This window comes from Gobius niger (assembly GCF_951799975.1).
Source record: "Gobius niger genome assembly, chromosome: 21".
Taxonomy (NCBI): Eukaryota; Metazoa; Chordata; class Actinopteri; order Gobiiformes; family Gobiidae; genus Gobius; species Gobius niger.
The window spans coordinates 8,295,357-8,309,454 of record NC_136872.1 but is presented as its reverse complement, the minus strand read 5'-3'; the positions used below and the strand labels follow the sequence as shown (position 1 = coordinate 8,309,454).

General features: G+C 42.8%; 1 protein-coding gene across 1 annotated transcript in view; it reads left to right on the top strand.

The window, feature by feature from the left end:
- Window positions 1-500: 500 nt before the first annotated feature.
- adam19a (ADAM metallopeptidase domain 19a) overlaps window positions 501-14,098 on the top strand; it is a 140,885-nt gene continuing 127,287 nt past the window's right edge. The window contains exon 1 of the mRNA XM_079580729.1: window positions 501-698. Coding sequence (XP_079436855.1) covers window positions 569-698 — 130 coding nt within the window. The 5' untranslated portion in view covers window positions 501-568. The remainder of the gene's footprint in view (window positions 699-14,098) is intronic.

Here is a 14,098-nt window from a genome sequence, read left to right as displayed (position 1 = left end):
GTTCCCGGGTTAGTGTTAAAGTTAGTTGTTAGGGTTAAGATTAAGGATTAAGGTTAGAATACTGCTGGGAACATAGATAGGTCATTAAGCCTAAGTATAACCACACATTGATTAAATGATTGTAGAGGTACCATGTGGTGCCCGGTTTTGTTCTCCCATCGACATCTCTCCAATGAAACTGTATCCACCATTATAATGAGATTTCCAAATATCTGAATCCGGCTGAGATCTCCATGTGACTGTGGACATTTGAAACATATCTGCCCTGTCATGCAGATATGAGATCTTGCAGATACATGACCCAGCCTGAAGAAGCTACATGGTTTGTGGTGAAATGTTGGCATTTCAGTCAGCATGATGCGTTGTTCAGATTGATTGCGTTTTGATATTTGAACTCCCCATTGTTTGAAGTCGATGTAATTGTGCATTTTACTTTGTAAGCCCCTGGCGGAAGTGCCAGTGGCGCCTCCTGCGCGCACGGAGCTTGTCGGAGGCAGCGGCGGAGGGAGGCAGAGTTGAACAGCGGCGAGTGAAGGGAGGACGGTCGGAGGCTCCGAGGGTCACAGGGATGTACAGTAAACACAGGCAGAAAAATGCCCACATTTCACCGGGGACATGCGGACCTTTTCTCGCTATCGTCTGTTTTCTGCTGCTCGGAGGCTCTACGGGAGGAGCCGGCGGACACAGCGGACAAGAAGGTAAAAGAAAGAGGCATGGGGGAAAAGTTGTGGGAGCTTCACCAGTTGCGTGTTGCCGCTTGAAACAGAGCAGGGTGTGCTGTACTGTATAATGTTCAAATGACACAAGAATCTTTTCACCAAATCCATTTGCAAGCAACGTATTTGCAGAGAAACTTTCTTGGTGGATACACGATTATCCCCAAATCTTTGAACACTGCGCCGTCAGCCTGTAAAACACTGAAACAAGGACTAAGAACACATCGTCTCTGGCTTTATTACACCGAAATGCTTATGCACACTGTATTACAAAGACACACACGTATTAGCTGTCTATACACCATTATTATTTGCCTCAGCTTTACCGCTGCCTGCTCTGTACAGCAGCAGCTGGACTGTTGGCACATGTGGCACCAGTCAAAAAGTTGGTGTCTTGTGGATTTGACTTCTGTCCCAAAGTAGGTTAAGTGAGCTCCTTTTTGTGAACTCTTTGTTTTCTTAAACCTTAACAGGTTTCAGTCCGTCCAAAGCTGACTCAATTTGGATCCCGAACCTTATTTTGTTTATTTTTATTGTATTCGCGGTACAATTTTACGCACGCGTCCTTGTCCTTTACAGCGAACGAGGCATTGTTTCAAGCCTTTACTACCAGCCGGATCCCTTTGCGCGTTTCTCCATAAAAGGCAGAAAGTGAGAGAAGAGGGAGAGGAGCTGGCAGGGGACGGTGTAGAGCGGCCAAATAAAAAAGATTACTATGCAGGGGACGAGCTGTGGCCATGCTACCTTGAATGCCACTAACTCTGCGTCCTATTTGACTTTCTATACAGGAGGTCGTCTGAAATGTTATGCTGTGACTTTACTCCAGGCACATGCTACATAAAAGTTCAGATTGTGTGAGGGTTGGAGGTACATCACTCCGGTCATGTGAACCAAACTACCCCACTGCAAAAGTAGCACAATACCTCCATTCACTGATATGGTGTGACTTAATGCAGTTAAAGCGTGGACCAACTTGGCACAAATGTCATGGAGTGTGCGTTACTACTGGCTTGTGACTTAATGTACACAGCCGTGAGTGTAACTTGTGGCACTATTGAGCTGTTAAAGGCCTATTACTACAGTCCATATGGTTTCGTTTAACAGCACAAACTGTTTCTGCTGTGTCCGTAGTGCTCCGGCGTGTGGTCAGGGCCTTTTGGCAAATGCTGCAGAAAGTTTGAAAACAATGGGAGGCAGGTTTTGCTGGCTTATGCAGATCCTGGAGGCAAAGAAAATATGGATCGTTTCATAAGCCAATTACAGATTAAGTTGTGTGAGAAACAGGTATTTATTATTGTGTTATAGAATGTTCTACAGGGTTTCCGCTGGGCGTTAACCTCTGAACCCGCCTTCACCCAAAATCTGGAGCGTTTACAGCCTCTAGGCCAGTGTAACGCCTCATTTGAAAGCTAAGACCTACAAAACTGATCGTGACTTTTTTTTTGTCATCGCCTTTTTATTGGTTTTTGTCATTTCTTGTTACTTTTCTTCATCGCTTTTTTCCTGCTTTTTCTTGTGTTTTTGTCACATTTTTGTCGCTCTTTTGCGGCTCTTTCTAAAAACATTTTCATCACAATTTAAATCGTGGGCAATTAATCGGATTCTAATCTCGATCACGATAATCGCGCGGTGCGTTTTAATCGAGGAGAATTGGCCGGACCTGTCGCATTCTGGAAAAAAAAATATGGACGGCACAATGCTGCAGCGCCTGTCAGGTCAATCCCAGGGAAACACTCGGCCCAAACAGACAGGAAGCACAGGAAGGCACGTGCGGCACAAAGAGGAGAGGAAACAAAAGTTGCGTTAACTCGTCTAAAAGGGGAAAACAGAAAGACACGGGGAGCTGCCAGAGGACCAGGACGGAGTTTAGCTTTGAAGAGGAAAACTATCCATGCTATTTGGACCATGTGGATTTGTTCTGAGGCTGCAGCGGTGGATTAGCTGGAGTGAATTGTAAGTTTATCGTCTTTTTTACTAATACATGCACGGTTTACTCATTTCTTTAGGTAGATATTGTTGTTAATATCTACTCCATGACATCGTGGCCTTTCAATTTGGCCGCAGTTTACATGCTCGTTCAGGAAAGACCACATTTATTGTTTTTTTTCTTTTAAACAAAAAATCAAATCGAAAATCGAGATCGATCAATATGTGGAAAATAATTGTGATTTTTTTTTTTTTTCCATAATCGCCCAGCACTACTTTTGTCGCTTGTGTATTGTGTTTTTGTCACTCTTTTGTCCTTGTTTTCGTCGCTATTTTGAGGCTTTGTTCAAGAAGCTTTCAGATTTGGGTAAAGCCAACCTTGAGGAAATGTGCTCAGGTTCAGGTGGGGGTTCAGAGATTTAAAAAAAAACATTTAATGTCATTAAATGCTCAAATCGAAGACTGTGAATCTGTCAATTTGACTAGCTTCTGCCTGTATACACCCTGTTCTAGTACGCAGGGCCACATTTGGATTTCTGGGCTAAATCTTTAAAAAAAAACGCTGTCATTCGATTCCTTCATTATATTTGGCAGGCGTCGACACAAACGCACCACAAGGAAGCGTTTGGTGAAGCATTAGTGGCCTGGTGGACCTTTTATGTGTAGGAAATGGCGCTCAGAAGTCTCCGAGGTGTTGTTGACAAAAAGCCGCAGCACACCTGTCACCTGACCTCGTTAGGCTCGTTAAGGAAATGATTTACACCTGTTTCTCCGTCGCTCAACACAACTGTATGTGAATGTGTGACCCGCGGTGACCGGGACATCTGCCATACTCTCACAGCTGTAAAGTCTGATAGTCATACAGACAAACGGCAGAAATAAAAGTACATTTGCCATATTTGATCAAGAGCTGCCGGGCTGTGTTGGCGGTCAGCAGTTTTCGTTGAGAACGGTGATGTTGAGCTGAAATATTTGGCAAAACAAAATTACAGCTGTTTCCGGTTTGACTAGCTTCGACAGTTCATCTCTTAGTTGAAAGCATGAAAACACATCTGACTCTGGTCATACATTGGATTGCAGTGAGTTTTTAAATGTAGTACAGTGAGACAGAAAGGCAAAATCAATACAAAGTTGGCAATAAACTGGAAGTAGTTTCACCATCAGCTTGAACATGGCCCCACAACGCCGCCCGTAGGTCACTTTCATAGAGGTCTTGACCGGTTCATTGTAAAAACTCGAAACAACTCAACAAAAAATAAGGGGGGAGTCCCAGTAAATCAAACTATCCATGCGACCCATGCCTAGGGCTGGGTACCGGAAAAAACGTATTTCTTTAGATCCAAGTTTTGATGTTTTTGGTCCAAGGCTGCATTACAGTCAATGACTTGGTTTTTGCCCAATGTTTACCCCATTTTTCCCCCTATTTCCCCCCATTATTTCCTCCCATTTTCACCATTGTTTTACCCAATTTATTCCCAAATCTTTACCTATTTGTGATCGGAAGGTCGTGGGTTTGAATCCCAGCTCCCGCCAATAGATAGATAGATAAATACTTTACTGTCAGATGCAAGGATCTGAAATTTGTTTTGCACAATTCAGCAGCTCCTTGCACACTGTCGTCGTGTCCTTGGGAAAGACACTTCACCAGCCTTACCTTCAGTGTCTGCGTACATTGGTGTATGAATGAGAGTGTGAATGGGCGACTGGTTCCTGTACAGCGCTTTGGGCCTGATAAAGGTAGAATATATAAGTTGAGTCCATTTACCATTTTTACCATTTATTTTACCCCATTTTCTCCCCATTTTTAACACAGGTTATCCTTATTATTTAGTAGCATTTCTTCCACACATTATTGTTCTGTTTTCTGGTTTTACATGACAAATATTTTTCGTATCGCTCAGGTATCGGTATTGAAAACCAAGTATCGTTAACGTACTGTAACGGTACCCAGCCCTACCTATGTCGTTCTGCTCCCGTTAAAAGATGTAGTTTCCTGATCTTCATCCTCCAGTTGAGCCAGTTTTCATTACTTAGCCACAAATCCCTTCTCCCGTTTGTTCCTTTGCTGGCCATTGTCGGTTGCCTTGCTATAGCCACCTGACAGGGAAATTCAGTCTTTAGATTACTTTTAAATCATGCACAAAAGTTTCTTATTTTTGACAGGAAGCTTTTAGCAGCCCATTGCACTAGACAGAATCATTTTATTTGGTTTAGAGCTGTACTTATCTACATAACATTTCCAAATGAAAACTTGAAATCCACTGAAAAAGCATAAGCTGCACAAATCTGCCATTAATCTCAGTTCAATTTGTCACAGGGCATTTGCGTATAGTACATTACACAACAGATCTTTATGCCGTTTGTTTATAATAACTCCTAATTCTCTCATTTGTAGTCACTTCTTTTAACAGCACATGTGTTATCTCTCTGTCCAGCTCTACTCCTCTAACTTACATTAATGCCATCCTGAAAGCCAATATTGTTTTTAATTTTGGGTCGCTATTTACGGGTTTATCACCCCTTCACTTCTCGCCGCACGGTGACAACCCGTAATGTAGCCGTTAATTGGCTATAAATCATCACTGGGCCCAACATTGCAGCACCACACAACAGTGATAATTGGCTCGTCGCGCTTCCAAATGTCCATTTAAATACGCTCTCTCGTCTGCAGAAAACAATCGGTGAGCACGAGCATCCCCCAAACCATCCTCATCCTCTTAGCAGTCCAGGCTTTTCGCTGTTCATTAATTTGGAGAGCTGTGTGAATAAGATGATGGCTATTTGTTTAGTGCTGAACTTTCCAGTCTGAAAATATGAGTTAATTTTAATTTCTTTAAATACTTCATGAAAAGGTCCTGGGAAGCAGGTGGTAGCGAGAGGCAGAAATAGCTGTTGATAGGAGTTTGTATTGGGGTGAATTTGAAAATAGCGAGCAACGTTTGGCCTACATTCTTCCCGACATGAGGTTGTTTATCACTAGAAGAGGCAATGTGAGAAGCTGTTTTTGTGTTATCCATGTTTTATTAATGCTCGTGTAAGGATTCTATTATTACAGCTTAGGTATGTGTTTCTAAAGGTCTGTGTTTTCTTCTCAATTCTTAACAATTGGAGAAAATGTTTGCTAAAAGCCGACTGCTCCATGAGTTTGGAAAGTTTTCAAATATATAAATCTGCTTCTCCTGACTTGCATAAATCTTTGAGATTGTTTGAATGACTTCTCTGTCATAGTAGATCTTCCAGTCCTGAAGTCAGTCGTGCAGTTACTGGGTTGGTTGAGCCACTGTATTTCCAAACGTGTTTCCAAAGTACAGCATAAACCGATGAAGACAGCTTGAAGAGAAAGGACCATAAATAGTGTGGTGTTAAACAAGAATAAACTCTACAACATGTGTCTGGGCAGTGGGCACAGTATTGTTACTTTAACAACTATCGTATTTATTTCTGAGGTAAAAGCTCAGCTGCTCTAACTTCAGAGCTGGGAGGGGTTATGTGGCCTTGTATAAGTTTATAGAGACAAAATGAAAGTTTTCCATCCAAAAAGAAGTTGAAAAAGTGTGAAAGCAGGGTAATGGAATACAAATGCATGTGTCTGTGCTGCAGCACCTCAGTGCGTATGGCTCAGAGACAGGATTTAGTCAAGGCCCTCTCTAAAATCATTTCTGTTCCCCTCGCACATAATGCATTTGAAAACCTTAGGCATGACACAAACACCCCTGTCAGTCTGCGCTGATGCTTCTGGTTTTCCCTCACTGTTCCTGGGCTTCATGTAAATAAAGTGTCTCCCAGTAGGCTGCCGGCTTCACCTCAGCTCTCGCGGCACATTTAATTTAACTCTCTGTTTGTTTTGGCCCACTTAGTCAAATGTGTGGGTGGGCTGCTCATCATTGTAGACATGCCTGGATGCATTCTAAAGAAACTGTACATTTCTGCTAATGGGCCTCCCACAAATAGGAAGGAACGGCAGAATGTCTTTACATAACTTCCTGTGCTGACATACAGAATGTGTGGATATGGACCATATCCAGTTCAGCTTTAGCCTTTAAGACTATTTTCTCCAATATGGTACTTTTCTGTAATGTTCCCTGGCCATGGCCAAATACAGTACTTATAAAGGTTATGGAGGGCTGTGTTCATTAACAGTAAAGCTCTCTCTTGTACTTCAGTCGGGCAACCATAACACAGTGAATAATAATTAGTCATGCTGTAATATTACAGGTGACCTGATACTATTCCTTCTTGCTACTTGTTAAATGCTGTGCAAAGGTTAAAACTACTCTAAACTCTTCATTTTGCTTTGCTCAGATTCAAATGAAGTCCTGTCTCAGCAGTTTGGTCCACAGTCTGCCTTCAACACAGCCCATTTGGCGGCCAGCGAGCGTGGCCTGCTGAGCGCGAGCAGCTTTTGCAGTGCACAGCGTGATGTGCGAGCCCAGAGGAGTGTGCCCAGAGCAGTGTGCAGGATGAGGGGAGAGCGTTTGAACGTGTGCGTGGGCTGTTTTTTTTCACAGGGAAAGTGAGGCGGACTGCACAGTCTGCACAAGTGTGGTGGCTCGACCTCTAAACAGGCAAAGTTTCATTAGCGCCTCAGCGGCTTGCCATCGCCAGCTCCTCTCAGAACTGAGCCTCAGCACACGCACAAACAGCCGCGCCACTGACAGGAGGTCACACCCTTGAAGAATATTTTGCTCGAAAATTTAAAAAGATTGTGTGGATGGAACGCCTCCGCAAACACTGTGCTGGGTCCTGTCGTCTGTGGGTTTTTTAAGTCACATTTTATGTGGTAAGAAATGTGTGCTGTTGTAACTGGATCTGATTCAGTTTCTCTGCCAGGCCGTGTAACCCCTGTAAGAAAGTGCTAATATCCACAGACCGTTGTATCAACATCAACAAGATTTTCAATGTACCACGAGTACCACAGTATTTTACAAGAAAACAAACATTTACAACACAGTGCCAGTTGTCATATTGTATTAAGTCAATTTTTGCCATCTCTCTGTCGCAGTCTTCTTGCTGTAGTCGGATGTTAGTCTCTCCATGACCACACTTGAGGACAGTATTCTAGCACAGTCGTACAAAAGCATGAATGCCATCAGTTCAGGTTGTCATCAAAAGTCACTTGAACATTTGCCCTTGAATAGCTCCTCTTGAGCATGCTCACTGTTGTGTGGACTTCATCTTATGCTTCAGAAAGTACTACATAGTGATCTGGGCCGTATAGCAGCACTATGATGGCACACTCTAAATGACACCAGCACTAAGCCAGTCTTAACTGTAGCTCTGTCTCAGCAAGAAGCAGGGCTTGAGCATCCAGTGCAGTGTCGTCACCGCCGTGAGCAGCTAATCCACAAGGTCTGGCACACGCTCTGCTCGGGAAGAAGAGGGACAGTTGGCAACAGGATGCTCTGAAAGCCTTGTACAGTGTGGGCATTGCAGTGAATTTACATATGCTTTGTAAACATGAATTTGAAGGAGGCGGCAGTCCTGAGTGTTTTACTTCAAATATATATATATATATGTATTGTTGTAATGCCAGTAATGAGAAATTCACAGGACATAGTGTGCAAGGAAGTTTGGCTATGTAAGCAAGCTAATAATGAAAGTATGCGTTGTATGCTTGTGATTGCAGACTTGTTTTCCAGCCAATCTATACTTAAATTGTCCTTTATTGTGAATAGCTGGCGTTTCATTTGTCCTGGTGGAGTGTGCATTACAGCTGAAGTAATTGGCCGTCTGTCATTGGTCTGGTGGCTCTTATTACTATGTCTCTCTTGTAAAGTCATTCTCTCTGAAAGGTGTGAGCCGAGCACTGCCTGCCTTATAACAATCATCGGCACTCCTCCCCGGCGAGAGCTCTCCGGTTTATCTCCCCCCTCTTGAGAAAAACTGTGAAGAAAAGGGAAAGTCCTCGAGTGTGCTGCTCATTAGGACCGGGACAGAGTGGGAAATCCTTGAACTGTGGGAGAGGGCGATAAAGTGTGAGGAGCCCAGAGTTGGTGGGGATTTGCGCACAGAGGGAGTCAAGGAGGGAGCTGTTTATGGCGGTCTAGGTTTTTCAGCTTGAGACCCAGTTTCTAGTAGTGTCCCAATTAGGTGTTTTGCTTCAGATTTTTTGCTACAAATCATAGTAAATCGTAAGCAAAATAAGCCAGAATTGCTGCGGTCCAGTGATTGATCCTTGGGGGACACCTTGGACAACAATTCAAATCTTCTGAACATTACTCTCTTTTATAATCTAGAAAAGTTTCATGAAAGTTAAGATATTGTAACTATAGTTCATAAATTCGCTTTTTTATGCAACTAATTTTACTGTACATTAGATTTTATATGTAGTTTGTGAGTTTTAGTAGAGGAGGAAGTTAATCATTTTTACTAATCCATTTGCAAGCTGGAAGTACTGATCCCAGACGGAGTGCGACCAGATGTGCCGCAGCAAAGACATATTGTTGTATTTGCCATAATGAATATAGAGCTGATAGATCCAAAAGTACGGAGAGTCATTTTCTGCCTCATTTGGTGTCGTGCCGGCTCATTGTGCTGTGACTTTTCAGGTTATGAGCCACGTGAGCTGCATTCAGCACCGGCCTGATGCATTATTGATGCCGATAATTGAAGCCCCTGAAGTTTTTGTCACTAATTGAGTACAATGAGAGTAAATGTTGACTTTTGTGCACACTCTGTCTTGATACTTGCTGATATTAAAAGTTGTTGCAGATGGGAGGGGACAGGAGGGATGGTCCTTGGTGTTTCTGTTTTCATTTTTTAGCGGTCCCTCGGCTCCCTCTTCAAAGCCAGAGATCAGTAAAATGAGCCACATTTCTCTTCTGTAGGACTGGTTTTAATGAGGCTGCCGGCTGCTTGAGGAGCCTGTCCTTGATGCCCAGCAAGGAATGTACACAGCCCGACGCGGGCCAGCCTTCACTTGATGTTTCCCGCTGTAGTAGAATACAGTTTCTCAAATGTATCCATCTGCGACCCCTCCCTTGTCCCGATTGCTTTTGTCATAGCCGTACTGCTGTCACTCGCGGTTCCTCAACAAAGTTCTCAAAGTAGGCTGAGAGAAAAGGAAGTCATTATCCGGTCACACTCGAAATGGAGCTGGTGACAGAGGATGTGGTGCCATCTTGGCTCTCTGAAGCGTCACATCGAGTATTAACCCCGGGGGGAGGACAGTAAGCCTCGACAGTTGGACTGGGGCTGATATGAATGAAATACTTACATTGTGGAACTACAGTTGCCTGGGTTCCAGCTTTACACTATGTTTAGCTCGGCCGGAACTAGTATAGACCGACTGGCACTGGCGTTTGTTTGGTCTGTGGTAGGGCGTCATTTTGTGGGATATTTATAAAATCGTCTTGAATATTAGTTATCGCTAAAAATATACCATGTCCCATTACATTTAAACTACAATCATAAGCAATTTGTTTTTAATCTAATTTATTCAAAACTGGACAAAAAAAACAAAATCAAGGTCAACGCTAAAATGAACTTTGGCACATTTTCCAGTGATCGTGCTATAGACTTTGTGAAAAATGTGTGTATCTGTTGAAAGTGCGGTGATGATAGACCACACTGAGGTGCGCTGAAACAGCTGATTGCCCCTCCTCTGAAATGATCCTCTTGATCTGCGGTGTGCTTGTTTCTCCAGAGAGCCGCTGCGGCCTCTTTACAAAGTGAGTCCTGGCACTCATTTCTCAACAAGACGAAGAATTGGCCACTGATCATCGCTCCTTTTGGGCGCCCCCTCCCCTCCTCTCCTCTGTGCTCTCTCTATCTTCCCGCCGCTGGAGTAGCTGTCACATCCAGATCACACCTCTCATTGTTCCTCCCCAGGACCCCGCTGCTGCAGTCATAGCTGGATGGAGCACACCTTGCCTCGCAAATGTGAATTCTCTGGCTTTTGGAGCCCCATTTTGGCTCAGAGTCTCGGCGAGTGACTGGCATCTGAATGAGTGCATTTATTAAGAGAGGATTTCAAAAAGCACAGTGGGTTTTGTTGACGGGATGCTTGTAGCCTAATTTATTGGATCTTAATTTTCACTCCGTAAATTGGAGCCTCTGAAGAGATTCGTTGTCAATATTGTTTTACTTCTGAGATAGCGTTTGGGATTATAAGAAAAATGTGTATTTGTAATGCCAATATGTAGTACATTTTTACATATTTTACACAACCTATGAAAAGAAATACATGGTACCTTAGAAATGCCCAGTTATAGTAAAATCTTTTCCATCTTACCGCTATTCTTGCTTCGATCCTGAGTTACGTTTCAGTGGCATGAGCTATTGTTTGTACCATATTCAATACTGAATGCTACACATTTTGTCTTTCCTATGGTACTTACAGATTGATGGTATCGAAGACTTGCGCGTGTGCTGCCAGATGTTGCGGGTGCACAATGGTGACACAGGACGGAGCCTCTTGAAATTGACTAAAGATCTCTCGGGACCCACCGATTGGACAGACTCTGATCGCTTTCGAGTGCTGTGGGACATGAGGCGAACTATAGTCAGCAAACATAATGTCCTTTTCATTGACTGCCCTTAAATGTCTTCTTCTTCTTCTTGAATGGCCCTGCTTGAAATCTCTCCAAATATTTAACAAGGCCATTTTTGTTTTCAGCCAGCTCTCCTCTGTATAGATTTTTACATTAAGCGCAACCAATTCACTTTGCACTGCGATTAAACGAGAAAAGTTTTAAGGAGCACTGTGCATAATTGGAAAAGCCTTTTGTTTTGGTGCTTTTAGGAGACGCTTTAATTACTGCGGTTATATTCATGCTACAATTGTGTTCTTTTTTTTTACATTTTAGCAACTTGTAGCTAAAAGGTTATGAAAAATACACAGTTTGGACTCTGGTGGTTTGACTCACAGAAGGAAAAAAAAATCAAGCGCTCCCAGACTGTTGCTCTTCTCCCAAAGGAGTATCATTATTTCAAGGCAGAGCTGTTGGTTGCTATGGCTGCTTGATATAAGGACAAAATACATAATTTAACAAGTGTCTTGGATGGTGAGATAATAATATCATTGCGATGTTTGACTAAACCACAATAACACAAATCGTAAGCAATGTTTTTTCACCAAGTTGTGTCAAAACAACACTTAATAAATACTAAATCAAATCCAAAACGAGCTTAAAATAGAACAACTGGGCTTTTGTACATTTTTTCAGGGACCATTATAGATATTGCCATTTGCCAATATTGCGCAGCCTTACTTGTAACTAAAAGGTTCGGAAAAAGAGAGAAATTTGCAACATTAATCTGCGTTAGACTACTCTGCTTTGCCTCATCATTATTTCCAGGAGGAAGCCATGGGTTGCGAATGAGCGGCACAGTGAAGAAGCGAATGTGGTAAATCCCCTTTGTGTTATCTGTATAAACGTCCTCTCATGTACTTACAGTATCTGAGCCTCTCTGCTGGGATGACCCCATTTCCTCCTGGGCATCATTAAACTTTAATATCATCCAATTTACAACATATTCACATTCCTCTGCTTTAGTTAAGAAACACGGCCGCATGTATTATGTAGCAGGGGGAAAGTGAGCACACTACCTTTCAGTTTGCAGACCACAGCTCCACACGTTAGTGCTAAATGTTTAATTATAATTCTATGGGCGGATTAAACAACCACCTCGCATTTGTTGGAAATTGGAGTTGGGAGTCGAAGGTTCCCCTGGGCTTTGGATCCTTTTGAAATGTTCATAATTAAAGTTGCCTACAGTCAATGAAAGGAAATTGCATGTTTCAAATTATAACCTTCCAGGCTAATCAGAGCGGCGTTTGTGGCCAGACATATGCGCAAAAGACATTATTCAGTCTCACGGTCGTCCTGGCACTTTACACTCGCAGAATATATTCCTCAGGGCTATGAAAAATGACGCCGTCATTTCTCAAAATATGTACAGCCGTCTAACTCCATTATGGATGTGATCACAACTGGTTATGGATAGTTCGCTTCATAAATGAATACAAATGTAGTAATTGCAACCTCCATCCTGAAAGCCAAGTTTTGCTCACTTAAACAGGGAACACACTCACGTAAACAGGGAACACACTCCAGGGGACACACTCACGTAAACACTACAGGGTTTTGGTTTCAATCATCAGTACGATTATGTCACCCCTATCTGTTGGTTGAAGCCTCCAAAACCTCAAATCACAAGTATCAAACATGCTGTGATTGTTGCTTGAGATTTGTAATGATGCCAATTTTATTCTTTTTAACGTTCACTGTGGATAAGAAGACAGGACATTATTTTGTTTGATTGTGACATCATTGTGCTACACATATGTGGTGGAGTCATACATTCGTGATGTACATTGCCACAAATTTTACTTTGAAATGGCATTTTTTATGTTTTGTGCTCACCAGCATAGCGGTTCTGAGTACTATGCTGGTGAACCTACAGCCTTGCTAACATTATAATACAGTGGACTACCTTGGGCTTGACTTACCCGCCTTTATTCATGGATAACAGAGATCTGAATCAAATGTGTGTCTTTATCCAAAATGGCCATATTGATGGTAAAAAAACATAATATGACTGCAGCGTTTCGTTCCATTTGCCTGTGTCCACAGTCCATATCAGGGTCAAGTGGGGACGAATGGAATGCCATTGTGTCATCAGTGAAGCACTCTCAGAATGAGCCCCTAATGTCTGTGAGTTTACAGCTTTCACAGGCTCCAAAGTTGTTCTGTGTGAGACGTTGATTTAAATCTGCCGTACTGAACCGCAGTCCCACGAGACGCCCAGGCAGCTTCACCTCTGCGCGCTTCTCCATCAGCGTACTGTCAGTTTGCAGAGCAGTTTGCAGAGCAACTGACAGTCAGCGAGTGTCGGCCGAAAGACCTTCTTAAACATGAATTGATTTGCGTGGACCTGGGGGCAGGCGGTTTAGGAGACTCGCCGAGCTGCCTTCACAAAACCTGCCTGCACTCACCATTCTGCCACTGCCTCTCTGTGCTGCTTATCTAGGTTAAGACGCCGGGAGAAGTTTATAAGGCTTCAAGCACACAACACCGACTATAAACAGCAGATCGAGCAGAGATGTAAGAGAAACCAGCAAGTACTGAGCGTGGTCAATTTACATGCTTGGATTTATATGACTACAATGTAAAAACTAAAATCATAGTGATAATGGATTTATGAACTATAAAGAACCCATGGAGCTTTTCTAATTACGGTATATTGTGCAAGTGTTTTAAAAGATATGACGTCTGCGCGCAGCCAAGGGGTTAGCAGAAAATGTAAGAAACATAGCAAACTGTTGTAAACTGAACATAATTTAATGCACTTATACACTCTTAGAACATTTTGATATTGTCAGGAAGAAGCATTTATATCAGTCACAAAATGTTTGTCTTGTTGTCGTCATGTAACGCTTCATAAGGATACAGTAGTTTCCTCTGGAATGAAACCTTTGGAAACGCCTCAAGGCGCATGTGAACAAACTTGAA